This window comes from Onychomys torridus, chromosome 14 (genome assembly GCF_903995425.1).
Source record: "Onychomys torridus chromosome 14, mOncTor1.1, whole genome shotgun sequence".
In the NCBI taxonomy this organism is placed as follows: Eukaryota; Metazoa; Chordata; class Mammalia; order Rodentia; family Cricetidae; genus Onychomys; species Onychomys torridus.
The window spans coordinates 81284904-81312747 of record NC_050456.1 but is presented as its reverse complement, the minus strand read 5'-3'; the positions used below and the strand labels follow the sequence as shown (position 1 = coordinate 81312747).

The 27844-nt window shown below is 39.6% G+C and overlaps 1 protein-coding gene across 4 annotated transcripts in view; it reads right to left on the bottom strand.

Annotated features, from left to right (window-relative positions):
* Esyt2 (extended synaptotagmin 2) overlaps positions 1–27844 on the bottom strand; it is a 100010-nt gene that overhangs the window by 54276 nt on the left and 17890 nt on the right. For all 4 annotated transcript variants that reach the window (XM_036205603.1, XM_036205604.1, XM_036205605.1 and 1 more), the window contains exons 2-3: positions 3398–3439; positions 2129–2263 (exon numbers count right to left, since the gene is read on the bottom strand). In XM_036205603.1, coding sequence (XP_036061496.1) covers positions 2129–2263; positions 3398–3439 — 177 coding nt within the window. The remainder of the gene's footprint in view (positions 1–2128; positions 2264–3397; positions 3440–27844) is intronic.

The window sequence follows — 27844 nt, the reverse complement described above, 5'->3', positions numbered from 1 at the left end:
TTTTAATTTATGTTTTATAAGTTTTCATTTAAAATTTCACAAAAATTTGGCTGTGAGTAGATTAAAAAAAGACAAGGTATAGTTGAATGTAATAGGGCAGGCCGATAATCACAACACTTAAGAAGCTCAAACATGGTCTGGAGAGACGGCTCAGCAGTTAAGAGCACTGACTGCTCTTCCAGAGATCCTGGGTTCAATTCCCAGCAACCACATGGTGGCTCCCAACCATCTGTAATGAGATCTAGAGCCCTGTTCTGGCCTGCAGGCAAATATGCAGGTAGAACACTGTATACATAGCTAAATAAATAAATAAATAAGCAAGAAAGTAAGTGAATGGATGAATGAATGAATGAATGAATGAATAATAAATAAATAGATAGATAGATAGATAGATAGATAAATAAATAAATAAATAAATAAATAAATAAATAAATGAAAAGCTCAAACATGGGATTGCATTTAAGGCCAGTCTGAGCTAAACATACCCTGACCCTGTCTCAAAAAGAAAAATAATACTTACCATATGATACAGATAACTGACTATACAACCACAAAAGAAAGATCATAAGACATGCTGCATTTCTTTTTTTTTAAGACTTATTTTTACTTGTGTGTATGCTGAGGCATAAGAGAATGTCAGATCTCCTGAGGTGGAATCATAGGCGATGATAAGCCAATTGTTGTGGGTAACTGGAATCATACTTGGATCCTAAGTTAGAGATCTGAACTACTGAAACATCTCCCTGGCCTACACTTTGTATTTAAAGGCCAGCCTGTGCTCCTTAGCAAGACTGTCTCAAAAAGCCAAAATACAGACCATCCCTCACAAAGGGGGAGGGAGGGAGGAAGAAGGAAGGAAAGGGAGAGACATAAAAGGAGAAGCGGACTAGTTGGGAAGAAGGGGGTCAACAGAAGTGGGAAGAGGATAAGAAAAGATAACTCAAGTATAAATACGGCATAATATACTGCATAAAATACAATACAAACATGAAATTGTCAAAAAATTTAAAAACTAATAGTACAAATGCAAAAAGAACCTCAATATTTTCTCAAAATAATTATCATATGTTAGAATTTATTTATTGTAGAAAATTTATGATTAAATAATATCAGTAAGAAATGATTTCTCATAACTTTTAGAAGATCCTAAAAAAATTAAAAATTTGGATGAAATCAAATTTAGTAATTTATATAGAAAAATATTATTTAATAATATACAATTAAAACTGTATAAATATTAATGATATAATACATATGAAATATGGAGATACAAAAATCATTGTTAAGTTTGTTTTATATGTATGGATGTTTTGCATGCATGTGTGTCTCTGCACTTCTGGCTGTCCTGGAACTCACTCTGTAGACCTGGCTGGCCTTGAATTCATAGAGATCTGTCTGCCTCTGCCTTCCAAGTGCTGGGATTAAAGGTATGTGTCCCCACCTTTAATTTGAATTGATGTATTTTTAAATTTTTTTATATTATTTTATTTTTTGAGACAGGGTTTCTCTGTGTAGCTTTGTGCCTTTCCTGGATCTCGCTCTGTAGACCAGGCTGGCCTCGAACTCACAGAGATCCACCTGGCTCTGCCTCCCCAGTGCTGGGATCAAAGGCGTGCGCCACCACCGCCCAGACTGATATTTTTTAAAGTTAGTAATCTGCATTTAAAACTGTCATTATAAAATAAGTCAAAATAGGGCTGAAGAAATGGCTCAGTGGTTAAGAGCACCTGTTGTTCTTCCAAAGGGTGTGAGTTTGGTTCCCAGCACTCACATCAGACAACTGTACAAATGCCTGTAACTCCATCTCCAGAAGCTCTGATACCATCTTCTGGCCCCCATGAACACCTGCATGCAAATATGGCATATTCTCACACAGACACACATAAACAAAAATAAAAATTAATTTAAAAAGTAAAATAGAAACAACAAAACATAAACAACAGCACAGTGAGAGTGAGGCAAGAAGCAGGAAAAGTCAGAACCGGATGCTGGGAAGAAGACCCTTCGTCTGCAGACTTTCCAACTGGTCTTCTTCCTTGGGGCCTGTGCAGTGCTCACACCGTTCTTATGCTTCCGCAGCAATCCAACTGTGTGTGTGAGAAAGGGCACTAAAGAAGGAAGGACTGACCTGCTGACCCACGTCCACTTTTGTAAAGCTGAAGGTGCTGAGGTGGGCATTTGCTCCTCGCACAGCTGGCTCTATGGTTTCTCGAAAGAGCTTCTCTATAAATTGACAAATAAAGGGCCACATGTGCTTTACAGTCTAGAAGGAAAAGAAACTCACGTTAAATACTGTTATGATGTATGATACATAATTTAGCTGAGTCACTAAGAAAAATTATAATCATGTAGTCTATCAGAAACTGGCTTTGAAAACTAAAACAAAAGGGAGAGGTGGTCTTGTCATTCAAAAGCAGTCCTGTCAAATGTGTTCTATACGTTAAGCATTTATTTCAATAATAAACTACTCATTAGACAATATGCTACAGGAACTAGTTCTTTTAGTCAGCTATTCTGTTTAAACAAGTCTGCATATCTAATAATCACTTAAAGTCCCATGGCTTCAACTAACTGTGGGAAAACAAGCTATGGCCAGGCAGTGGTGGCATAAGCCTTTAATCCCTAGCACTCAGAAGGCAGAGGTAGGCAGATATCTGAGTTTAGGGACAGCCTGGTCTACAGAGTGAGTTCCAGGACAGCCAAGGGCTACACAGAGAAACCCTGTCTCAAAAACAAACAAACAAACAAACAAACAAACACCAAAATCAAAACCAAAACTTAAGCCATAGATCTTGGGCTGGGAGGGTTACTCAATGGCACACTTGCCTCTTTTGAGTGAGGCCCTTGCTTGATTTCAACACCACAACAAAACTAAAGCAAACCCAACAAAAACTGTGTGGCCCTCAGAAACCACTCCTGAATGTTATAACCACATACTAACTTGTGCTCCTGTTTAGGCTAGTGTCGCCATACTGCCTTAGAGATGCTCAAAATACCAGACAAGAGACATTCAGCCTAAAGCTTACTGAAACAAAACATCCATTAAAGGTACTATAGATGGGTAGTTTCTTGGGAGTTATTTTTCTCTTTATATCATTTCCAGAATGTCTGCTGGTGATTTCTATAAGGCAGATGTGAGCAGTTTCTATTCACGAATGAAGACATGAAGCCAGATGGCAATGCCATGTGAGCACATGCATAAATCTTCTTAGGTCGGTGACACAGCTCTTGATCTTCCCAAGGGAAAGTCACACTGCTTGCAACAGTCCTCTGGGGAGCAGAAGCCTGCTCCTTGCAATCTGAACTCCAATACCACCAAAACTGAAATTCCCAAACATGGAAAGATAGTCTCTGGCCCTCTAATTCCCAATGAATATTTAGAATATGCTAATCTTACCTTATTTAGCCATTCTGCTCTTTCAGTGTCTGGAAAATGAACCTGAGAGAGAAAAACACACACATGACTTAATGACTCCTGCCATTCATAAACAAAATGATCCCTAGGCTATTTCGTATTCTTATTGTTCTATGTTTATATAATGCCTCTTTAAAACACTCTGCTCTAATGCTTTCTAACACTGTTTCAGAGAAGGGAAGTTGATATGTGTGGTACCTTACTTGCCATGTTTTGAGAACTTGGAGGGAAAGGGTTTGGGGGACCACAAATACCACCAGAGACTTCTCTGCCTCCTACCACCCAAGTGGGTATTCCCTGGCACCTGAAACATCAAAGTACAAAAAAAAAAATGCCTTCTTGCATTTTAAAAAATAATGTTATCATTGCCATCATTCTGCTAGAAATCTAGACAAAGGCTTCAAAATCCATCTCTCTCTCTCTCTCTCTTTTTTTTTTTTTTTGCTTTCCCTTTTTATCCCTAACTAGACGACTTCTATATGCAAGGGTCATCTCCACCAGTCTCCTGCCCTCTCTCAAATGCATACTGTGATCATAGTTCTCCATAAGCAAGGCCTGCATATTGGAAAAGTGATTGAAAAAGTAGGTGAAGAATGTTTTCTCTGTTGATGCAGCTAAAATAAAACATCTTTCCAAAGGAAGCTAGTGCTGTTTTTGGCTACAAGGGAGCTTTCAAAAGAAGAGCACACAGGCCACACATAGTTTTGATTTGGTGGTACAGCGGATCATAGGAGACTTTGTACTAGTGACTGAGAAGATCTGATGCACAGAACTTTCCTGAGTTACAAAGAATCCAGTCTAACAATGCTGTCTTCTGGCTGAAGGAAGTGGAACCGGAACCCGAGCTGAACTGGATATAGTCTCCAGGGGTGGGGTATAGCTTCCAAGGTTTCTCAGACTCAACTCTACTTCTCAAGTTTGATCATGAGAACAAACAACAGAAAAAAGGGCCTAGCAGGAGCCAATCCCTGGACACAGGATAGGTCACCATCAAGCCATTGACAATAGACTGCTTATACTAGCTCTCCGAAGTCCTGAGTGAGTGACTGCAAAAGGAAAGCAAGCAAGGTAGTGAGTGACACTGGTAGTGTTATGGGTTCCTTCTGGGTCTACAAACAAGCCTATACAGGCCTTACTTGAGCAACATAATACGAAGGATATAATTTGACTGAACCACGAGACAAGCTAGGATGGAAAGAGTCATTTCTAAATTAGGTAAGCATAAATTAATTGGTGTGGGGTGGAGTGTAAAAACCTTCCCAAATGAGACAAACACTTAGAAGTTAGGGAAGGCAATGTTCAACAAGGTAAAAGGTCAGTCAGTGGACTGCTACATTTGCTTAACTCTAGATGCTGTGCTCCATCATCACTGAGGGGCAAATTTTAATCCAGGTCAAACAGTGTACAAGAATGGCACAATCCCAGCACTCGGGAGGCAGAGGCAGGCAGATCTCTGTGAGTTCGAGGCCAGCCTGGGCTACCGAGTGAGTTCCAGGACAGGCTCCAAAGCTACACAGAGAAACCCTGTCTTGAACCACCACCCCCCAAAAAAAGGAGGGTACACTTCCCCAGGGAACAGGAAGAAATGTGGTGCTTACAGTGAGGGACTCGAGTGGACAGGCTTGTTAGACTTACCAAATTAGGTAAAAAATGAATTCATTTGTAATCAAGTCTTTGCCATTTCTTTACATTACTTTAAAAGTCTGATCAGGAATGGGACAGTTAGCGGCAGGCAGAGCATTAAAGCAGGTATTTGGTACTGGATCCTTCTAACTTATTGTGAGGCTCTTTCCCATTCTACCTCTTCCTTCTAAGCCAACCAACCACCAGGAGCAATGGAAAGATCAAAAGGCACCTTCTGTAGTATAGATGCACTCTAACTTCAGTAATTTCAGAGTGAATACCAAAGTCACATTTCTGTAGCACCTAATTGTTTAATATACTTGGCCTCTGATGTCTGATGTCCTCACCTGCTTCCCCCAAGGCTTCTCTTGCCTGGTCTCCCAAGTACTAAATTTAGCTAACCGAACAATCTTTTAGAAAACAGGAACTTCCTTTTCAGTTCACCTTACTGAAGGCTTTGAAGGCCTACAGTTTATCAGTTTAACTTCCTCAGCTCAAGCTTCAAAGGCAGTGCAGTCACATAATTCTCAAAGGCCCCATTTTCACATCCAGTTGAGTACAGCCAGAGGAGCCATGGCTGTGGACATGGAATGATGCTCTTCCCCACTTTCTCTTCCCTAAGAGCCAACTTACTTCAGTGTGGCTCACTTCCCACATAATCTTTTACCCCTGAAGACCAATCAGTCCTCCACTCACAGTGCTGCAATTCTCCATAAGTCAGCATTTGCCACAAAATGACCTGGAACACTTCGCAATAGACTCAGGGTTAGAACTTTCTCCTACCTCTAGGACTACCCTTAAAATGGACCATATGAGCAGATCTTCTACTACACATCAGAGAATTCCTATTCATAGGCATTCAGTAACATAATTTACCAGTTAAACAAGGAAGTATTAGTCTCTGTATTTTTCAGTCAGTATACTACACTTAATCATATTTGTAAATACCATCAAATGACCCTCAAAAAGTTTAAGAAAGGACTACGTTCAGTAATACAAGCTACAGCCAGATTTCCAACCAATAAAAAAAGTGATTAATAGGGGCCATGCAATCTCAAAACATTGTTTGCACAGACATATATGTGTGTATTTATATATGTCTGTCACATATATTTACATATTATATATACACATAAAATATTTTTAATGCAAACAATACAAAAATGCATATGAAACTAGTATCAAAGTGTGGTGATATATTTGTAATCTAAGAAATAAAGCTTGCCTGAAGATCAGAGGACAGAGCCAACCACAGAGGTCAGACAGTAGTGTCACACACCTTTAATCCTTGCACTCAGGAGGCAGAGGCAGAGATCCGTCTGGATTTCTGTGAGTTCAAGGCTACTGAGCTACATGAGATTAATCCAGTTTAAAAGAGAAAAAACCAAGCAGTGGTGGCACACACCTTTAATTCCATCACTTGGGATCACACACCTTTAATTCCAGCACTAGGAAGGTTAAGAAAGGAAGTGATATGGCTGGACAGAGAAAGGAATATAAGGCAGGAGGAGACAGGAACTCAGTCTTGCAGGCTGAGGAGTCAGTGAGTTAAGAGGTGGCTGCTCTGTTTCTCTGATCTTTCAGCTTTCACCGTGATATCTGGCTCTGGGTTATTATAAGACAATTTAGGATTCACGCAACAACAAAGAGAATGAATCTGGATTTTTCTTCTCTATTGTCAGTTTTGAATTCTTTGGGAGAGCCAAAAATTAATTTGCTAATCATTACTGTAATTAAAGATCAAGAAATGTTGCAATCTAGGTATGTTGGAATACATCTATAATCCAAAGGGAGGCAGGAAGAGATGAGGCTAAGTTACTAGAGAGATACTGTCTCAAATCAAAAAGGAAAGAGAGAGAGAAAAAGAAAGAAAATGTTTCTAACACAGAAGTATTATTTTTAATAAAATAATTAAAATTATGTGAAAATATAATTTTCATAAATTAAAACAATTTAATTATACTAGAAGAGAATAATGCTGTCATGTAGGGTTTTCTTAAAATGTAAGTATTCTATCCCAAATTTGAAAGAAGATTCTAATACATTAAATTAATCAAACATATTTCTGATAATATATTACAATGCAATGACTCCTGGGAGTGTTCCAGAGTAGGGGCTTTCCTACTTGCCAACACTGACTGCTCAGGGGTCAGTTTCTCTGTGTAGCTTTGCACCTTTCCTGGAACTCGATCTGTAGCCCAGGCTGGCCTCGAACTCACAAAGATCCGCCTGGCTCTGCCTCCCGAGTGCTGGGATTAAAGGCGTGCGCCACCACCGCCTGGTGCAAAGAAAAAAATTTAAAGGACTGAGAACCAAAAGAGCCCCTTACTACAATCCTAGTCTGGTTTAAGTAATTCACATGTTTAGAGCTAAGAATTTAGACAAAACTGATCAAACCTACACAGCCTGCCTGAAAAGCTGACTAAATACCACAAGATCCAGTCTTACAATCAAAACGTGAGAGCATAATGACTTTCGAAATCTTAGGACTCCTTTTTCATCTGTAAACTTATACAATAATTGTAAACCAGTTTATAGCCTCACTTGAAAGAAAATCCTTTAGGTAAGAGAGGTAAGAACTTGTGACTGGCTTGTTCTGCTTCTCTGATCTTTCAGCTTTCACCCTAATATTTCGCTCCAGGTTTTCTATTATTACAACTGTTTAGCAATTTGTGTTGCATTAATCAATCACAGCTACTTAATGAAACCTCCGTGTAAACCCAAGAGGACAGGGTTGCAATGATTCCAGGCTTTTGAACATGTCGAGTTGTGACACTAAAGTTCTGTGTCCCTTCCAAGACCATTCCCTATGTATCTCTTTATCTGGCTGGTTGTCTATATCCATTATATCCTTTGTAACAGCCATTATAATAAACCAGTAAACATATATCTGAGTTCTATAAGCCATCCTAGCAAATTAATAGAATTCGAGATAGGAATTGTAGGAACCCAAGGTATAGCAGGTCAAAGGCTCACATGACAGTTTATTACTTTCAACTTTTTCTAAGTGGGGAAGAGAGAATTGTGGGACTGAGTTCTTAGCTTGTAGGATCTGATACTAACTCCATGTAGACAAGGTCAGAAACAAACTGAAATATAGGATACCCAGCCAGTGCCTGCTGGAGGACCGCTTGGTTATGGGAAATCCTTCCACCCACCACATTTAATGACTTGAGGTAAATTATACTGAATGTGAGAGTAAGAAAAGAGTTTAATTTTCATTTCTACCAGACCAAACAGAGAGAGGGAAGGGGTGAGAGGGAGAGTGAATGAGAATGAGAATTCTAAGTCACATCAATTCTCTGCAGCTCGCCAGGGGAGGGAAGGAAGAGTATGGACAAATCTGAAAATATGTTCTCTGGTCATGATAAGCAGGGCTGCCTTTACTTTACAAGCCACACTGAGATATCCAAGTGCCGGCCAGGGAAATGTGTGAAGTCACTATGGAAGGAGACTCTCTGCTGTTCCCATCTTCCTGAAGGTAACAAAGGAGCCCGCAGCAGTGAGCTGACCTACAAAGCTGACATTTATTGGGATTATTGGAAAGGCATTCAATCATTCTGAGGTTTTAATTTATAAGCCAGTACCTTAAAATTGTCAAAGAAATAAGAAAGGGAATATGTCAAATTTAAAGAAAGCAAATCTGATACCAAATTTAAAATTCTGTTCACTAATTTAAAAATCTGTTTCTAACTAATACATATTCATAAACATTTGTTTGTCCTGCACAAAACAGAATTTAAACTAGCAAAAAACACAGGAAAAAACCCACTAAGATACAGAGATAACGGAAAGTATGTTCCTAAATCATACAAAGTCCAAGAACACAGAACATGTAGTTTCAAATCTGATCCTCCAAGGAAAAAGTTTAAAAAAAAAATCACAAATGTCCTTTATTTCAAAGTTTCAATAATAAAACTTTTATATTATCTCTGAGAAGCATAAATAATCACTGTAACATTATCTATGTTTCTACCATAGGAGTTGACACTGTCAAAAAATCTTTTAATGCTATGTTCAAAAAGAACAAAAGCTTATTTGGATTCTAATATGCTATTGATATTACCAAGTTGTTTTATGTAGAAAAACTAGACCAAATACATAAAGACTGAACATGTTAACTGAGGCCAGGAACTCTACATAGAAAACCTAATTTAGTGCTCATAAAGACCTTTGGAAAGACCAATAGCTCTAATAAAATAACACAAATGACTGGAGACACAAGAAAAGAAATCCAGATCCAGGGGATTCTGAGGTCCTTCCTGTTATACTTGCTAAAATAGAAAAGATCAAATAAATTTATAAACTGGTCAAATTTTCCTAATTGAATATTTTCTCATTTTTTTAGTATTAACAATTTTGAATCACATTTAGAACCAAAGTAAAATAAAAGGAATGGCTTTCTTCAAACGCTCCCCTTGGAAACTCACATTAATAATGAGCACTTGCACAGAACGACATACAAATTCCACTAAACACAGACAGAAGCAATTATAACTGCAAATAGCATAGCAGGCACATTCCTGGGAAAGCATGGTATGCTTTAAGATCCACTAGTATCAGTGGTGTTGAAGCATACACTATAAATTAATTCCTTTAAAAAATCTGGATTAAGTTTCAAGGGATTATATGAAGAAATATACCATATCTTGTAGCAGGAATCTTAACAGGTCTTATTAATAAAATCAAACCTGATGCCAGTTATTGGGGTGAAAGCTAGAAGATCAGAGAAGCAGAACAAGCCATAGCTTCCTCACCTCGCCAATTCCTCAGCTGATCTTGTTTCTTCAGACTGGATGCCACTGAGTCCTTATCTAAAATGGGGCTCAGATGAACTGCTGCTCAAAAGCCTAAAAGCTTAAACCAGCCAAATGCTTCTAGTTTCTGGTCTTCACACCTTATATTCCTTTCTGCTTTTTGCCATCACTAACTGGGATTAAAGGCTCACTTTCTGGGATTAAAGGCATGAGTCACCATGCTTGTCTGTATCCTTGAACACACAGAGATCCAGGTAGATCTCTGCCTCTGGAATGCTAGGATTAAAGGCATGTGCTACCACTGTCTAACCTCTATGCTTAATATTGTGGCTGTTCTGTCTCTGAGCCCAGATAAGTTTATTAGGGTGCACAGTATTTTGGGGAACACAATACCACCACAATATCTAGTTTAGTTATAGCTGAAACTACTTAGATTTGGTACCCATAAGTAACTAAAAAATGCATAAATACAATGATCATTTTACTAGCCAAGTGCCATTAATCAAATGGTAAACTGGCCAATCAAATTATTTTATTCATATTCTTGTTCATTTCAAGGAATACTAGAGGTGAGGGAAGAGGGTAGCCAATAGTCTGGCATAGCTGTTGGAGTTAGGGAGGTACCAGGCATTAGCCAGACCATGAGCAGGACCCTGTATTCACAGATCAACTGCCCCACCTTCAGCCCTAGCACATAGTTGGGTGACAAGGTTGCACACCATCTGTGCTAGCTAGTTTTGAGGCCAATCTGACACAATTTAGAGTCATTTAATGAGGAGAGAACCCCAACTGAAAAAATGTCTCTCTAAGATAGGGCTGTAGGCAAGCCTGTAGGGCATTTATTTAAGTAATGATTGATCTGGGAGGATATAGCCCATTGTGGGTGGTGACACCTCTGGGATGGCAGTGCTGGATGCTATAAAGAAAGCAGGCTGAGCAAGCCATGAAGAGCGAGCCAGTAAGCAACACTCCTCCATGGCCCCTACATCAGCTCCTGCCTTCAGGTTCCTGCCTGTTTGAGTTCCTGTACTGACTTCCTTGGATGATGAACTGTGATATGGAGGCATAAGCAGAATAAACCCTTTCCTCATCAAGTTCTTTGGGTCATGGTGCTTCATCACAACAATAGTAACACTAAGACACCATCTTAATGCAACAACCATCCACCGTATTTGGAGGGTCCTACTAAAGTAAGTAAACAAAAAGATTTAGGCAGGTAGTTTTGTTTCCCTGCCCTCTTAGTATAATCTCAAAAATAGATTAGTAGATGAGACAAACCAGCTCAATAGGAACATGAGTGCTAAGAAAACCCAAGACTCCTGTTTCTTAATATTTTTATTTCTGTGTATATATTTATTGTTGTCTATAGAATATATGCCATATGTGTGGGGACCTATGGAGGCCGGAAGAAGTTACAGGCAACTGCAAATTGTCCCATATTGGAACTCAACTTGGGTCCTCTAGAAGAGCAAGTGCACTTAACTGCTGTTGAACTATCTCTCCAGCCCCCAATATTCCTCATCTTTATTTGATACAACACAAGACACTATTTCAGGTCAGTGTACACCTGTGTGTTTCAAGATACCTGTTCTTTACTAAGTATATTCTAAGTCTTTCAGGAAATCTGTAAACATGGAAGCACAGTTGCATTTAGAAGCATACTGCATATTTCAGGCTTATTCCAGCAGAGGGCCTGCACAGAGTTTAGTTTCAGCAGAAGCTAACTAGAGACCTTTGAATATTTAAAATAGTTAATAATGTTTTGCCTACATACAAACTAATGCAAATGTAAGGGGAAATATTTGAAGGAAGTTAAAAATGCCCAAAATATTTATTCACATACAAAGCAGTCTAGAGGAGCAGAGTTTGGTGGCTCATACCAGTAATTTCAGCATTGGTGAGGCTGAGACAGAAAGGCTACTAAAGAACTACTATTGGGAACTATTAAAGATGAGATGTCAAGCTACCAGTGGAGGCATAAAACAAAACAAAAAAACAAAAAACTTCCTTCCTTTGCTTTCCTACTTGGTATATGACCAACCCAACATCTGCAATTCTTTTCCCAGTACTTTCCAGGTGCAAAGATACAGGAAGCTGTTGTATGATATTTTGTTTGTATTCTGACAAATAAAACTTGCACTGAAAGATCAGAGGAGGAGAGCAGTGGCCACTAGAGATGCTTCTTACCTCTAGGAATCCTCAGACCGAATGGGGGGCAGAACCTGTCTGACCCACCTTATATTCCTGTCTCCCACACCCTACTGCGGGATCAAAGGCATGTTTCTCCCAAGTGCTAGGATTAAAAGCTTTTGTCACCACTGCTCAGCTCTGTTTCTCATTTAGACTGGTTGAATCTCTATAGCCCAGGGTGGCCTTGAACTTCTCATCTTCCTGCTTCCTCCTCCCAAGTACTGGGATTAAAGGTGTGTACAACCACTGCCTGGGCTCTATGGTTAACTAGTGGCTAGCTCCGCCCTCTGATCTCCAGGCAAGCTTTATTTGTCAGAACACAAACAAAATATACATTTCCCCCTTTTTGTCTAAGGAGACGAGATCTGCCCCTCCTCTCATTCAGTCTGAGGATTCCTAGAGGTAAGAAGTCTCTCTAGTGGCCACTGCTGTATTTCTCTGATCTTTCAGTGCAAGCTTTATTTGTCAGAACACAAAATATCATACAACAGGAAGCCATGTGCATCTATGTACGTCCTGTTGGCTGTACCAGACAGGGAAAGGAACAGAGATGTAGGGTCTGGAGAAAAATAGCTATACAATCCAGTCACATTCCAGAATTATGGTAAGAAAATGAAGTGTTAGGGATGGTATTAAAAACTGATAGTGAACAAGACTTCAAAAGAAAAGGCTGTTAAATTTTAAGATCTTAAGCAAGGGGTATCTTGCAGTGTATATATTACTTTATGGATAGTAGGGTCCATATTGGTGGTGGTGGTGGTGGTGGTGGTGGTGGTGGTGGTGGTGGTGGTGGTGTGTTCCTGAATCTTCCTGTCCCCTGGCTTTTGAGTATAGCAGGAGAAAGTGATGGAAGCCTCACATTCATGCCTTCTGATGATTTCAAATGCATACTTCTTTATTCATTTCACAAATTAACTGTCTACCTGAAAAATTTGATCCCCATTTGCACTCTCTCAACCTCTCCAGAGACCTGGGTCATTTTCTAATTCATAACAATTAGAAAATAACAGAGACAAAACAAAATCTTCACATTAAATGGTATCTTTCTAAGACAACAGGACAATGTTTTGTCCTGATAGCTACTTCTATAATGAAAACAGAACTCAGGCCTAAGGAGATGGCTCAATGAAGGTAAAGTGCCTGCCATGTATGCATTAGGACTTGAGTTTGAAGTCCAGCACCCATGTAAAAGCCATGTTTAGTGGCATACATCTGCTGTAACCACTAGATGAAAGTAGAAGGGACTGAGACAGGGGATCCTTAAATGGAGCTTTGGTCCAGCCAGTCTAGCCAAACTGATGGGCTTCAGGTTCAATGTGAGATCCTGCCTGAAAAAAACAAAAACAAAAACAAAACAAAATAACCCCCACAAAATCCAAGGAGATCAGTAAAATATGATATCCAGCACTGAATATCCTCTGGGGCCCTTATACTCTCACAAATGTATGCATACCCACATCCACCCAGACCTCCAGACACATACACTATGTACATATACAACTCTCCCTTATACACACAGAAAAGAGGATTCAATTTTAAAAAGCTGTGGAGACAAGTATTTCTGAGAACAGCTCCCAACCTTGGAATAGTCCACACAGTCCTAATATGTTCACATCCCTTCTTTGCATGGTAAAAATGTCACAAGAAGTTGTTTTTATCTATTTCTATTCTACACAAAGTGAAAAGCAGGTAGTCGTGGGCTGGGGACAAAGCTCAATGGTAGAGCTTTGCCTGGCATATATAAATCCCTGGGCTCACCCCAAATTCTGAAGGGTTTGAAAAAGCAGATAATCAGTTAATTCACACAATAAATCAAGCAACTTATCTCTTCAAAAATCCCCAAGGTAGGGCTGGAGAGATGGCTCAGTAGTTAAGAGTACTGGCTGCTACTCTAGAGAATCTGGATCCACATGGTGGCTCACAACTATCTTTAACTATAGCTCCCAAGTGATACAACACTCTGTGGCCTCGGTGAGCACCAAGCACACTTGTGGTGCAGACATAGAAGCAGATAAACTGCCCATACACATAAAATAAACTTATTTTTTTAATTTACAGGTTATAATTTTCTCAGTGGCTTATGTCAAGGTAATTAGACTTTTGTCACTACAACACATAACCTGACACACTAAACACACTTCTCAGTCTGCTTCCAAACCAGAAACATTCAAAATTCTTTCCTAGGTACTTAGATACTAAGGGGAAATTTCACTAAGGAATGTGAAATACCATTAACATCCTTCAAGTCTTTACCTGAGACCATAGGTGACCACAATCCCCCTCATATTCTCACAAAGTGGAGCTAATAAGTTAGGGTAAAATTTTGACTTTCCTATGTCATTGCAAACTACAAAGGTCTGGAACAAGGATTGGCTGCTCATACAGGATAACAGGCTGAGCTCGGGAGGGAGGTGTAGCTCTAACTCCTGATATCTGAAGGAGAAACTGGGGGTAACAGAGAGAACATGTCTGTTATATACCAGTGTGTACAAAGCATTTAAAAAATTCACTGTTTCTTTGTTATATGAAGGACAGATATCTAATTTTTAAATTTATTTATTTTTAGTTTATGTTCATTGGTGTTTTGCTTGCATGTATGCTTATGTAAGGATGCCAGAATCCATGGAACTGGAGTTACAGACAGTTGTGAGCTTCCATGTGGGTGCTGGGGATTGAATCCAGGTCCTCTGGAAGAACAGCCAGTGCTCTTAAACCACCAAGCCATCTCTCCAGTTCCCCTGGATATCTATTTTAAGGAAACTGAGTAGAAGACAATTTTAAATTAGGTGAATCCTAATATATTGTTTATTGCAAGATGTCTGAAATATTTGAAAACCAATTCTATTGTGTGTGTATTGTGTGTGTTTGGGACAGTCTCACTATATACCCCAGGGTGGTCTCAAACTTTGTGATCTGATTGCCTCAGCTTCTAGGTGCTGGGATTATAAATTTGTGCCAACACGCTTAGCTAGAAGCCAATTCTTCTATTTCAGTAATAGATAGTATGTTGAATTTCATACATACATCTGGCATATATAATTTATAGATCTGCTTATTTTTTAAGGCATTTTAAGTTTCACCATATGTACAATATGACAGCAAAGTCTAAACCAGGGCTGATGACACTCAATAGCAGAATCAAAATAGCTTATAGCTTATGGCCAAAGGTACCAAGTCAACCATTTAATGGTGTACTTAATGCCTCACATGTCCAAGGGTGACATTTTACATTGAAGCATACTTTAACAAAATTTTCAAAATCTTTAGACATCCTTTGTCATTACTAACAGAAAGTCACATAGTTATCCTTGATTTAAACTGGAGTTTTGGCATAAGCTACATCAATCTCACAAATTAAATGAATCCAAAAGGAGGAAGACACACAGAAGACAATCTGGTGGGTTTTTAAAAATCCAAATCCAATACTGCTAGGCAAATAGACACACTTACGTTTTGAGTAAAATGAATCAGAAGATGGATATGCAACTGTGGCACCTTTTATGTGCTCTTTGCAATTAATTTAGCTTTGTTATTAAATATCTATATGTATGACTATGAAAATAGGATTAAGAACCTTTAGAATTAGAGAAACAACAAGAAAACATAACAATGTCCCAGCTTCAGAAGTCACATTAAATGTAAGTTCTACAGGGGCTGGAGTCTGATGGCTCAGTGGTTAACAGCTTGGTTGATCTTCTCAAGGACCCATGTTTAATTCCTAACAATCACATGGTAGTTTACAATCATTTCTAATTCCAGTCCCAGAAGATCTGTTATAATGCTATCTTTGGGCCTCTGAAGGCACCAGGCATGCTCTTGATGCACAGAGATACATGTAGGCAAAACATCCACATGCATGAATTTTTTAAAAAGTCTAGCCAGTTATAGTGGCTCACACTAGTAACTCCAACACTCAGAAAGCTGAGGCAGGAACGTCATCAGCTTGAGACCAGCCTACATTGTAAGATCCTGTCTGAATAAAGAAGGAAGAGTAAAAGGGAAAGGAAAGGAGGTTAATGTATTTCCTACGGGCTTACCTTTACTCTCTTACACAGACAGCATAAATCTCAGGAATTCGGAGAATGAAATCAGAAATTGGCTACCCTAAAATGTACAGTGTCCTTTTAAATCCTTTAATCATAAACAACAAAGAAGAAGCAGTAAGTAACAAGACTCATGGAGAAAAGCTATTGAATCTATAACATCAAGCTTTCAACGGAGCTATCCCATGTATGCTTCCTTGTCACACTGCTGTCACTGTCATGTTAACATGGACACACCTTTTAAACCCAACAAGCTTGTTATTATAGTATAATCCAGAGATAAACAACAGGGTTAGTGTATCATTTCTTGTTTTCATACAAGATAGTAAGTAATGGGGCCAGAGAGGTGACTCAGAGGTGAAGAGCACTTTCCACTCTTCCAGAGGACGTGAGTTCAGTTCCCAGGACCCACATTGGGTGGCTCAGAACTACTCTCACTCCAGTTCTAGGGAACTGATGAGTCCTACAGACATCCACAAACATTGTGATGTACACACACACACACACACACACACACACACACACACACACACTCTTTTAAAAAATAGGAGGTGGATGTGGTAGTTTGTGCCTTTAATCCCAGCACTCAGGTGGCAGATGCAGGTGGATCTCTGAGAGTTCAAGGCCAGTCTAGTCTACATAGTGAGTTCCAGGACAGCCAGGGATAGAGAGACCCTATCTAACAGACTATAAAACAAACAAACAAACTAAATAATGACAGAACTTCAACATCAAGGGAAAAATGAAAATGTTTGTATATCTCTTGATCAATTTCCTGATTCTCTTCAACTTTTACTGAAAATTTGGTAGTTTATTCATTATGCAAACATAATGCATATGGAAATCAGAATTAGATCATAATATCACTGCAATAAAATTGAAAAATAGATATTTAGCTTTCATCTCTAGACCCTGACAGCTACTACATCCCTTGGAATGTTCTGGGTGTATTTCATCAACAGAAGCATATTCTGTTATAATCTGGTGATGTGGTCATTTAAATGAGAATGACCCCTATCGGCTCATATATTTGAATATTTGGCCACCAGAAGGAGTGGAACTGTTTGGGAAAGTTTAGGAGATATGGCCTTGCTGGAGGCAGTGTGGGCTTTGAGGTTTCAAAAATTCACCAGTCTCAGTTAACTCTCCCTTCTCCTGCACTCTCTCCCTGCCTCATGGCTGTGGATCAGATGTAATTTCTCAGCTACTGCTATAGCTCCATGATCCCTGCCATGATGTTCATGGACTAACCCTCTGAAACTATAAGCAAGCCCCCAGTTAAATGCTTTCTTTTCTAAGTTGCCTTGGTCATGGTGTTTTGTCATAGCAATAAAAAAATAACTAAGACAGATGACTCTTGGTCAGTTTCCCAACAGCCTCAAGAAGGCGGCTGGCCACTAAAATAACCAGACAGAACTAGAGAGCTGGTGCTTCCAGCTCCACTCTCAACCTCTGGGACCAGAAGATTGGGACCAAAATAATACCTAAGGGCCAGTGATGGAGTCAGTCCTGCCTATACACTAGTGCCTGCATGGAAAAACCTAAATGACAAGGTCCAGAAAGTCTTGGGTTTAGTAAATGCACAGGAATGCTGGGAGAGTGGTGTACCCAGAGAGAGCAAAGAGACAACATGCCATATCTCAACACCTATCTCAAACGTATCTCTTCTGTCTGGCTGTTACTGCAACATATCCTCTACAGAAACCAGTGAGAAATAAAATACACGTTTCTAAGTTCTGGGAGCTGTAACACAAATGTTAAAATGTCTTATAATAAAAAACTCAGTACCAGATATTGAGGCAACGTTCGTGTTACAGGGAGCCATTTTAGAAAATTGTCAAACAGGAAGAGGTTTTTTTGTTTTGCTTTGTTTTTTTAAGAACCCTGAACATAATAGTTGGCTGGGAAGTAATGTGAGTAGGCTAGGCACCCAACTGGCAACTGGCATCTGACGTTGGTTAATCCCATGGAATACAGCCTTGAACCTATGAGGTCTGACACCAACTCCGAGTAATAAAATTGTAGAACTAATTATAGGTCACCCAGCCACTACCTACAGAGAACTGCTTGTTTGGGTGAAAAGTATCTACACTGTAGCATCAGAAATGCTATGCTTTAAGAGCTCAAAAGCTCCCCTTTTAAAGACTTTTCTTTTTAAGTAGTTACAAAGGTTACAGAAGCACTTCTGTTTCCCTAATGCTGTTACTACAGAAGAGCAGGAAAGTCTACCCCCAGTATCATACCTCCTCCAACAAAGCTACATGTCCTGTGACGGCTATTCTCAGTTGTCAACTTGACTACATCTAGAATTAAAACCCAAGCATCCTGGGCACAATTGTGAGGGATCTTTCTTAATTAAGTCATTTGAAGTGAGAAGGTCCACTTTCAATCCGAATCTTTTGAGGTGGGAAGATCTATCTTTAATCCTGATCTTTTGAGGTGAGAATACCCACCTCTAATCTGGGCCAAACCTTCTGCTGGCAGCCTATATAAGAGCATGAGAGAAGGAAGTTCTCTCTCTCTTTGCCTGCTTGTGCTCACTTTCACTGGCAAGTCATTCCTTCATTGGCATTAGAGCCCTTTTCTCTGAGATTCCTAGGTATACTGAAGACCAGCTGGGATATCCAGCCTTGTGGACTGAAAAACTTCTGGATTCTTGGACTTTCCGTTGGTAGACAGCAACTGTTGGACAAGCTGGACCACAGCCTGTAAGCCATTCTAATAAACCCCCTTTCTATATCTATATATAGATTTATTCTTTAAGTTTTGTTCCTCTAGAAAAACTTAATACACCTCCTAAACCTTCCATCACTTCTGGTAATTAAACACTCAAATACATGAGCCTATGGGGATCATTTTTATTCATACCACCACTCCACTGTTTTTTTAATTTTTATTTTGGTTATTATAGGAGTATAGTAGTCTTTAAAAAATAAGGCAGTCTATGTGTAATAAAAATAATCATTTTAGCCATTATAACTGTATTATTGACATCAAACACACCCTACTTGTTAAGTCTCAAACCCTGAGACAAATGGCTGAAGTGACTATTTAACATCAAAGTGGACCTGGTCACGAGATTTTCCCAGCATCCCTCTGTTCCTATGGCTGGCATACCCTTCCCCGAGCAGCTCTTGCTTATATAATCCAGCTGTTTTGGTTCCCTGGCCTTTTCATCTACCCTTTACTTTCCTGGCCTCTTGGTCTGGATTTCCCCTCTCCTCACATGGCCCAGCTTAGTCTGGTGATGTTCACTGTGGGCTCTTCCAGATGTCCCTGCCTCTGGCTATGTTCTCCCTTTATCTACAGTAAACCTTCTCCTCCGTCATACATAGGACCAGCCATGTCCTTTCCTCTTTTATTTCTTTTTTTCATTCATTTGGTGCTGAAACCAGGGACTGAACTGGGCTTTTTCCATTCACTACTACTCTGCAATTTCTACCACAATCCATCTCTAAGTCCTTTTCATCTTACCACTGGTTCAGTAATTTCAATCAGGTATTTCCTAAAACACAATAGAACCAAGTAAGTATTGCTAGAATCCAAGAAATAAATTATTAGTTTAATTCAGAACTAACCAGAAGAGTAACCAACAGAGTAACCAAGAGTAACCAACATTTAGTTATCTATTTGGTCCTTAAAGAATACTTATGTGAGTCTTAATGGTGAGTAAGGAAGAAAACCCCACCACTATAAATCCCAAATTATCTTCCATGTGGGTTATATGTCACAACTGAGTATGCAGTGAGACAAAAAAGATGAAACATGCATGTGAACAGCTCAGACCTCACACTCGCATGTGAACAGCTCAGACCTCACACTCACACGTGCACACACGCACACCTGGAAACACTGTTAGGAAATGTCCACACAGGAAGGACTTGAGGTGCTAACTTCAGAGAAGGGGGCTGTTGGAATGGTGAGTCAGCATTCTGTGGCTATTCTCCCCAGAGGTATGGTAAAAAGGTTGAGAAATCCAGACAAATGAAGCTAAAAACAGATGAGCTAAAAGAGGGACATCTCAAAGACCAGAAGACAGGAACTAGGCAGGGTCTGGGACAGCTTGGTCCAAGATTCCTGGAGAGAGTGGAATAGAGAAGAAAGCTACCTCTCGAATACATAGAACTTTTGCAAGGTTCTTGTATGGAGAAAGCACAAAATAGAATCAGGGATGAAGTGGGGACTGATTGATTCAGTGACCTCTGGCAGCTGCAAACTGGTGAAGTGAGACACAGAGAAAGCAGAGCTTCCCCTGCTGCAGCACAGAGCCTCCCAGTCATTCTGTGAGTTCATATCCGTATCAGTACCTTTGGGTCTGGAAGATACTGTTTTCTTGGAATCATCCATCACCTCTGGCTTTTACAATCTTTTTGCTTACTCTTTAGAGAACAAACCTATGTTATCATAGGAATAGAAAAAGAAGAAACCCAGTTTAAAGGCACAGAAAGTATTTTTTGACAAAATGGTAGAAAAAATTACCTAAATATAGGAGCAGAGATGCCTATATTAAAGTACAAGAAGCATGTAAACATCAAATAGAAAGGATCAGAAAAGAACCTCCCTACATTATAAAATAGTCAAAATACTACATATAGAACAAAGAAAGGACCTTGAAAGCTGCAAGAGAGAAAGACCATGCCATATATAAAAGGCAGGCCCATCAGAATGACACCAGACTTTTCAATGGAGACTTTAAAGGAAATAAGGGCCTGAAATGATGCTCTACAAATTCTGAAAAATTACAGATGGCAACTCAGAGTATTACACTCAGCAAAACTATCAGTTGGGATTGAAGGAGAAAGAAATATTCTTCATAATAAAAGCAAATTTAAGGAATTCATGACCACTAAGCCAACTCTACAGAGGATGCTGGAAGAAAAACTTAAATTTGAAGAGAAGATTAAACACATCCAAGAAAGCATGAGAGAAAACAATTCTAGATCAGTTAATAAAAAGAGGAAACACCATTACAGCAACAAAATTAATAAACATTGTTCAATAATAACTATTAATATTAATGGTTTCAATCTCCCAATAAAGAAATACAAACAAACAAAACCCAGGACCCATCTTTTTGTTGCTTCCAAGAAGTGCCCTTCACAATCAAAAATAGACACCACCCTAGGGTAAAAGGGTGGTAAAATGTATTCCAAGCAAATAGAATAAAGAAATAAGCAGGTATATCTATTGTAATGTCTGACAAAATATACTTCAAACCAGAACTAATCGGAAGAGATAGGGAAGGAAACTACATTCTCATCAAAGGGAAAATCCACCAAAAAGCGACTGCAATTCTTAACATCTGTGCCCCAAACACAAAGGCACTCAAGTTTGTAAAAGAAACACTACTACAGCTAAAATCACTTACTGGCTCTCACACAGATAGTGGGAGACTTCAGTACCCCACTCTCACCAATAGACAGGTCATCCAAACAGAAACAAGCCAAGGGAATGCTGCATCTAACCAATGTCATCAACCAAACGGACCTAACTAATTCACATTTCACCCAAACACAAAAGACTGTAACTTCTTCTCAGCACCTCACGGAACATTCTCCAAAGCAGACTACGTACTTAGACACAAAGCAAGTCTCAACAGATACAAGGAAAATCAAACTAACACCCTGCATCCTATCTGACTACCACAGATTAAAGTGGGACATCAACAACAGAAAGCTTAGAAACTCATGGAACCTGAACAACTAACTCTCTACTGAATGAAAAACGGATCAAGACAGAACTTAAGAAAGAAATTAAAGACTTTCTATAATTGAATGAAAATGAATATACAGTGTAACCAAACTTACAGGACACAATGAAGGCTGTTCTAAGAAGCAAGTTCATGGCATCAAGTGCCTACTTAAAAAAAAAAAAAAAACTGGAGAGATTGCATACTAACAACCTAACTGCACACCTGAAAGCTCTAGAACAAACAGAAAAAAGTCATACCCAAAAGGAGTATATGGCAAGGAAGGAATAATAAAACTCAAGGCTGAACTCAACAGAATAAAAAAAAAAACATAATGAAACAATTGGTTCTTTGAGAAAATCAATAAAAATCTACAAACCCTTATCCAAATTAACTTAAAAGTTGCAGAAAGGAGATCCAAATTAACAACAAAATTAGAGATGAGAGGGGACATAACAACAGACACCTAGGGCATTCACATTCAGCTGGGAACTAGAACTGCTTTCCACCAGGAGCCACACAGCCACCAAATACGGCTGAGACTGAGAGACACAACAGCCACTACACTTGGCTAGGACCTAGAGCGGGAAAAAGCCATCCTACCAAAAGCAATCTACAGATTTAATTCAATCCTCATTAAAATCCCAAGGCAATCCTTCACAGAAATTGAAAAATAATCTTAAATTTCAAATGTTTATGAGTACTAAAAGAACTGCTATGGGTGTTACCTTCCCGATTTTAAGTTAGTCCTACAAAGCTATAGCAATACAAATAGCATGGCACTGGCATAAACACAGGCATATTGATCAATAGAACAACAGAATTAAGAACCTCAATATAAGTCCTCTAATTTTTTACAAAAAGGCAAAACAAACAAACAAACCCCCCAAACACATACACAAACAAACAAACAAAAACCAAAAAACCACACTGGAGAAAAGAAGGCATCTTCAACAAATGGTGCTGGTCAAACTGATAGCTACATCTAGAAAAATCAAACCAGATCCTTACACTTCATCCTGCATAAACCTCAAATCCAAAAGGACCACAGGCATCAACATAAGACCTGATACCCAGAACTGGGTAGAGGAGAAAGCAGGGGATACACTTGAAACTACAGGCATATGAAGACCTTTTTGAACAGGACCTCTGTAAAGCAGGCATTAACAATTGATAAATAGGACCACGTTAAATAAAAAGCTTTTTTTCAATAAACAACATCATTCCAGGGAAGAGGCTGCCTACCACCTTTACATCTGACAGAGAGTTTAGAGTTAGTTTCTACACAAAGAACTAAAATAGCTAAACATGAAGAGAACAAATAGCCCAATTAAATGGTAGGGCAAGGTACTAAACAGAGAGTTCTAAAAAGATGAAATACAAATGGCTGAGAAATACATTTTAAATTGTTCAACTTCTGTCTTAGCTATGTTTTCTATTGTTGTGATAAAACACCAAGACCAAAAGCAACCTGGGAAGGAAAGGGTTTATTTTGCCTATATACCTTCCATGTCAATGTTCATCATCCAGGGAAGTCAAGGCAGGAACTCAAATAGGGCAGGAACCTGAAGGCAGGAGCTGATACAGAGGCCATGGAGGAGTACTGCTTACTAGCAAGAGTGTTGTGGGAGTAACTGTAGTGGTTTGAATAAGAATGGTCTCCATAGGTTCATATATTTGAATGCTTGGCTTCTACTTGGTGTAATTGTTTGGGAAGGATTGGGAGGTATGGTCTTATTGGAGGAGGTTATGACACTGGGGGTGGGCTTTGAGATTTCAAAAAGTGGATTCCATTTCCAGTTAGCTCTCTTTCTCTGCCCGGTGGCTGTGTCTCAAGATGGAAGCTCTCAGCCACCTCTCCAGTGCCATGCCTACCTGCCTGCTGCAATGCTCTTTGCTAACACCCCCAAAATGGTGAGCTTCATATTAAATGTTTATTTTTATAAGTTGTTTTAGTCATGGTGTATTGTCATGACAATAGAAAAGTAACCAAGATGGAATTTGGTACTGGGAGAGCAGTATTGCTGTGACAGGCCCAATCAAGCTGGTTTTGTTTGTTTGTATGTATGTTTTGTTTTTTAAGAAGTGTGAAGACTTTGGAACTTTGAACAAAGAAATTGGTTGAATGCTGTAAATGGAGTATAATGGACCATCCCAGTAGGAACATGGAAAATACAAGTGCTGAGAGTAATATGGACTTGGAGGCCCAGCTCAAGAAGTTTCAGAGAGGAACAGTATTAGCAAATGGGCTAGAGACCATTCTTGTGATATTTTAGTAAGGACAGTGGCTGTTTTGCTCTTGTTCTAAGAATCTAACTCAGGCTAAACTGAAAAGTTTTGGACTAATTTCATTGACAGAGGCAATTTCAAGAAAGACCAGTTTTGACTGTATCACATGGTTATCAGTGATCATTCTTACACAGATCTACAATGAAAAGAGCAAATGGGGCAAAAAGAAATACAAAATGCACAATTTGAAGAGAGAAGGAAATTTCATGTTGGAACCAAATCTTATGCTGACAGTAAGAAGAAATGGAATAAAGAGAGTGATACCCTTGGGCCCAGACCCTACCCAACTAATCCTTTAATCTGTGAAAAGAAAAAGCCTAAGGAATTATCTGTTCCTAAAGAGCAACAACAAATCATAGTTTATGCAAATGCAATCCAAGGAGGAGGCCAGGTTCCATACCAAGTAGGCCTCAGAACTTGGCAGCATCAGCCATGTGGTTCAGGTTTTACTCAATGGTTAGAGATAGTCACTGAGGCCAGATGTGTGGCAGGACAGCTCACTGAATGGAAGCCCAGGGAGGACATTTCATGAAGTTGTCAAAGTAAAGTCTGGATTGTGTTGGAGACCCCAAGACACTGGTGCCAGAGCTATGGGATATCCACCTGGGAGTGCTGCATACAGGACGTAGAACCAGCCTAAAAAAGAGAAGTATGGTGTAGTCAGCAAAACTGCAAGAGTGGAGCCATCTAAGAGCCCTTTGACATCAGACATGGGGTTACAGGATTTGAAATTCGCTCTGCTGGATTTTGGTCTTGCTTTGATTCAATATTTCCTCACTATTCCCCATGTCCTCACTTTCGGAATGGCAATATAAATTCTGTGCCATTGTATGTAATTTGTATGTTGGAAGTATGTAATTTGCTTTTTGATATTACAGGGGGTTACAATTAAGAGATTGCTTTGAGTCTCAGAATAGACTATGAACTCTTAAACAGTCTTGAGACTGAAAGACTGGAGACTTTTGAATTTGATCTAAATGCATTTTGCATTATTATATGGCTACAAGCCTAGGGGGGCCAGGGAGTAGACTGTGGTGGTTTGAATGTTTTGTCATGGTAATAAAGAAGTAACTAAGATGGTAACCAAGCACTTCAAGGCCTATCCACAAGATGGGAACTTGGAGAATACTATTTTAAGGTGTGTTATTTTTGTTTATGTTGCATTTGTTTAATTCTGTGAAGCTGTGTTACTTTGTCTAAAAAACCTGATGGTCTAATAAAGAGCTGCATGGCCAACAGCAAGGCAGGAGAAAGGATAGGCAGGGCTGGCAGGCAGAGAGAATATATAGAAGGAGAAATCTGGAGGAAAGAAGTAGCCCGAGAAGGTGAAGGACTTCAGGGGCCAGCCACTCAGCTACACAGCAAGCCATAGAGTATGAGTAAGATTTACAGAAGAGAACAGGAAAGCCCAGAGGCAAAAGGTAAACAGGGCTAATTTAAGTTAAGGAAGGCTGGCAAGAAACAAGCCAGGCTAAGGCCAGGCATTCATAAGTAATAATAAGCCTCTGTGTGTAATTTATTTGGAAGCTGGGTGGCGGGGCCCCCCACAAGAGCAAAGAGTCAAAACAACAACTACAATGGGACCCATACCTGGCACCATTATCAGAGCCAAGAACCTGTGACTAGATAGGCCCTAGGGAAAAACCACTATTATTCTGCTAAAAGGACATAGTATTAAAATGAATCCTAATGATTCATTGATATATCCACACAGTTATAGATCTCTCAGTCCATATAGGAAGAGTTTCTTGCAAATGCCAATTGGCAGAGACCCATCACTGGCCAACATTCAAAGAGGAAACTGAAGAATGCTTAGCCATAAATTGGAGATAATATCTATCCCTTCCCCATAGGCTCAGAGATCATTTCTGAAGAGGGGATGAACAGATTGTCAGAGGGGTATGACCAAATGAAAGTGTTTTCCAGATAATAAGACAGTTGCACATATAAGTTCACAACAGTTAGGGCCGCACACAGGAAACTCAAGCTAGACAAAATCCCAGCATGGAGTGGGAGGTAGGCATGAAATCCTACCCCTAGCTGAGGAGCTATTACCAACTTATAATTGTTGGGACAGGCAAAGTCAGTTTTCTTTAAGGGTGTGATCCCTGTCATGTTAACTGTGTTTGGGGTAAGCCCTACACCCAAGAGTATTTGAGAAGCACAAATTAACTTGCTGGATTAAAAAAAAGGACATGAAGTTGGGTTAGTAGATCTGGAAAGAAGGAGGGGAGTGAATAAATAGCTCAAAGTACATTAAAGAAAATTCTCAAAGAACTAATAAAAATATTTTTAAAAATTTTTAGATTTATTTTCTTTGTATGAGTGTTTCACCTGCATGTATGTATATGCACCACATGCATACTTGGTGCCCAAGGAGGTCAAAGAGGGCATTGGGTCCCCTGAACTGGACTTATGGATGGTTGTGAACCACCATATGGGTACTGGGACTCAAATCCTCATCTTCTGTAAGAGCTATAAGTGCTTTTAACTACTGGGCCATCTCTCCAGCCTTAAAGATGTAATTTTAAGGCCAGACAGTGGTGGTACACGCCTTTAATCCCAGCACTTGTGAAGCAGAGGCAGGTGGATCTCTGTGAGTTCCAGGATAACCAGGGCTGTTACACAGAGAAATTTTGTCTTGAAAAGCCAAACAAACAACAACAACAACAAAGTATTTTAAAAAATAAGCTGGGAGCCAGGAGGTGGTGGCATACGTCTTTAATCCTAGCACTCATCGGGAGGCAGAGTCAGGCGGATCTGTGAGTTTGAGGCCACCCTGGGCTATACAGTGAGTTTCAAGACAGCCAGGACTACATAAAGAAACTCTATCTCAAAGGCTAAGGGCTGGTAGGATGGCTAAGTTGGGAAAGGCACTTGCTGTCAACCTGGCAACCTGAATTCAATCTCTAGGACCCACATGGTAGGAGAGCCAACCTCTCTATGCTGTCCTCTGATGTAATAACCTCCCACCCTGACCCACAGTACCTATATGCAAATCCTTTCTCGGCAGCACTACCACTTCTGCACCTGGAGCTGTCACTCACTTTCTCGCTCACTCTTTCTCTATCTTCCCTCCCAGCACTGTTTCCATGAGACTTGGCATCTTCATCTTCAGACCATCTGGCTACTACTGTCAAGCCTGTCTTTTTAATTATCACTTACCACCCTAGTCTGTATCAGATATTTACCTAGGGTCTAGCAGCAAAAGGTAAACTGCTCTACCCGTGTATTTCAAAGCCCTGCTTTGCTGTTTATCTCAGTTCTCAGAGCTGCCTTCCTGTCAATTGTGTGGTCCTCTTTATTACTCTTGGTTGGATGTATTCTATACCAAAACACTCAGTACTTAGGTACCAAGGCTACAGTGGAAAATGGAAATAACTCAGTGATAGAGTGCTGCTATCATGTACAAGGATCCTAGATTTAACTCCCAATATTGTACAAAGAAACAAAAATCTGGTAGATAAATTCTTAGCAACAACACAAAATACACCCACTATAATGAAAAAGACAAAACCAAACCAAAAACAACTCAAAAAGTTCAGGGCTCCAACGTTCCACTCCAGTTGAACAGTTAGTCTTATTGCAACTTGTTATGTCATGTTTCTGTTGATATCCATGGAAAGCCTGCCCTTTTCTGAATAGAAATGAGGAAGAGAGGACTGTATGGGTGGGGGGCAGAGCGGATGTTGGGGAGGGACTAGGAGGAGAGGAGGTAGGGGAAACTGCAGTCAGGATGTAAAATAAATAAATACATTTTAAAAAGAAAAAAAAATTAAGTCTTTTGTGTCAAGATTTGTGAACTGGCAGTCCCAAATTTGTGAACTGGCGGTCCCAA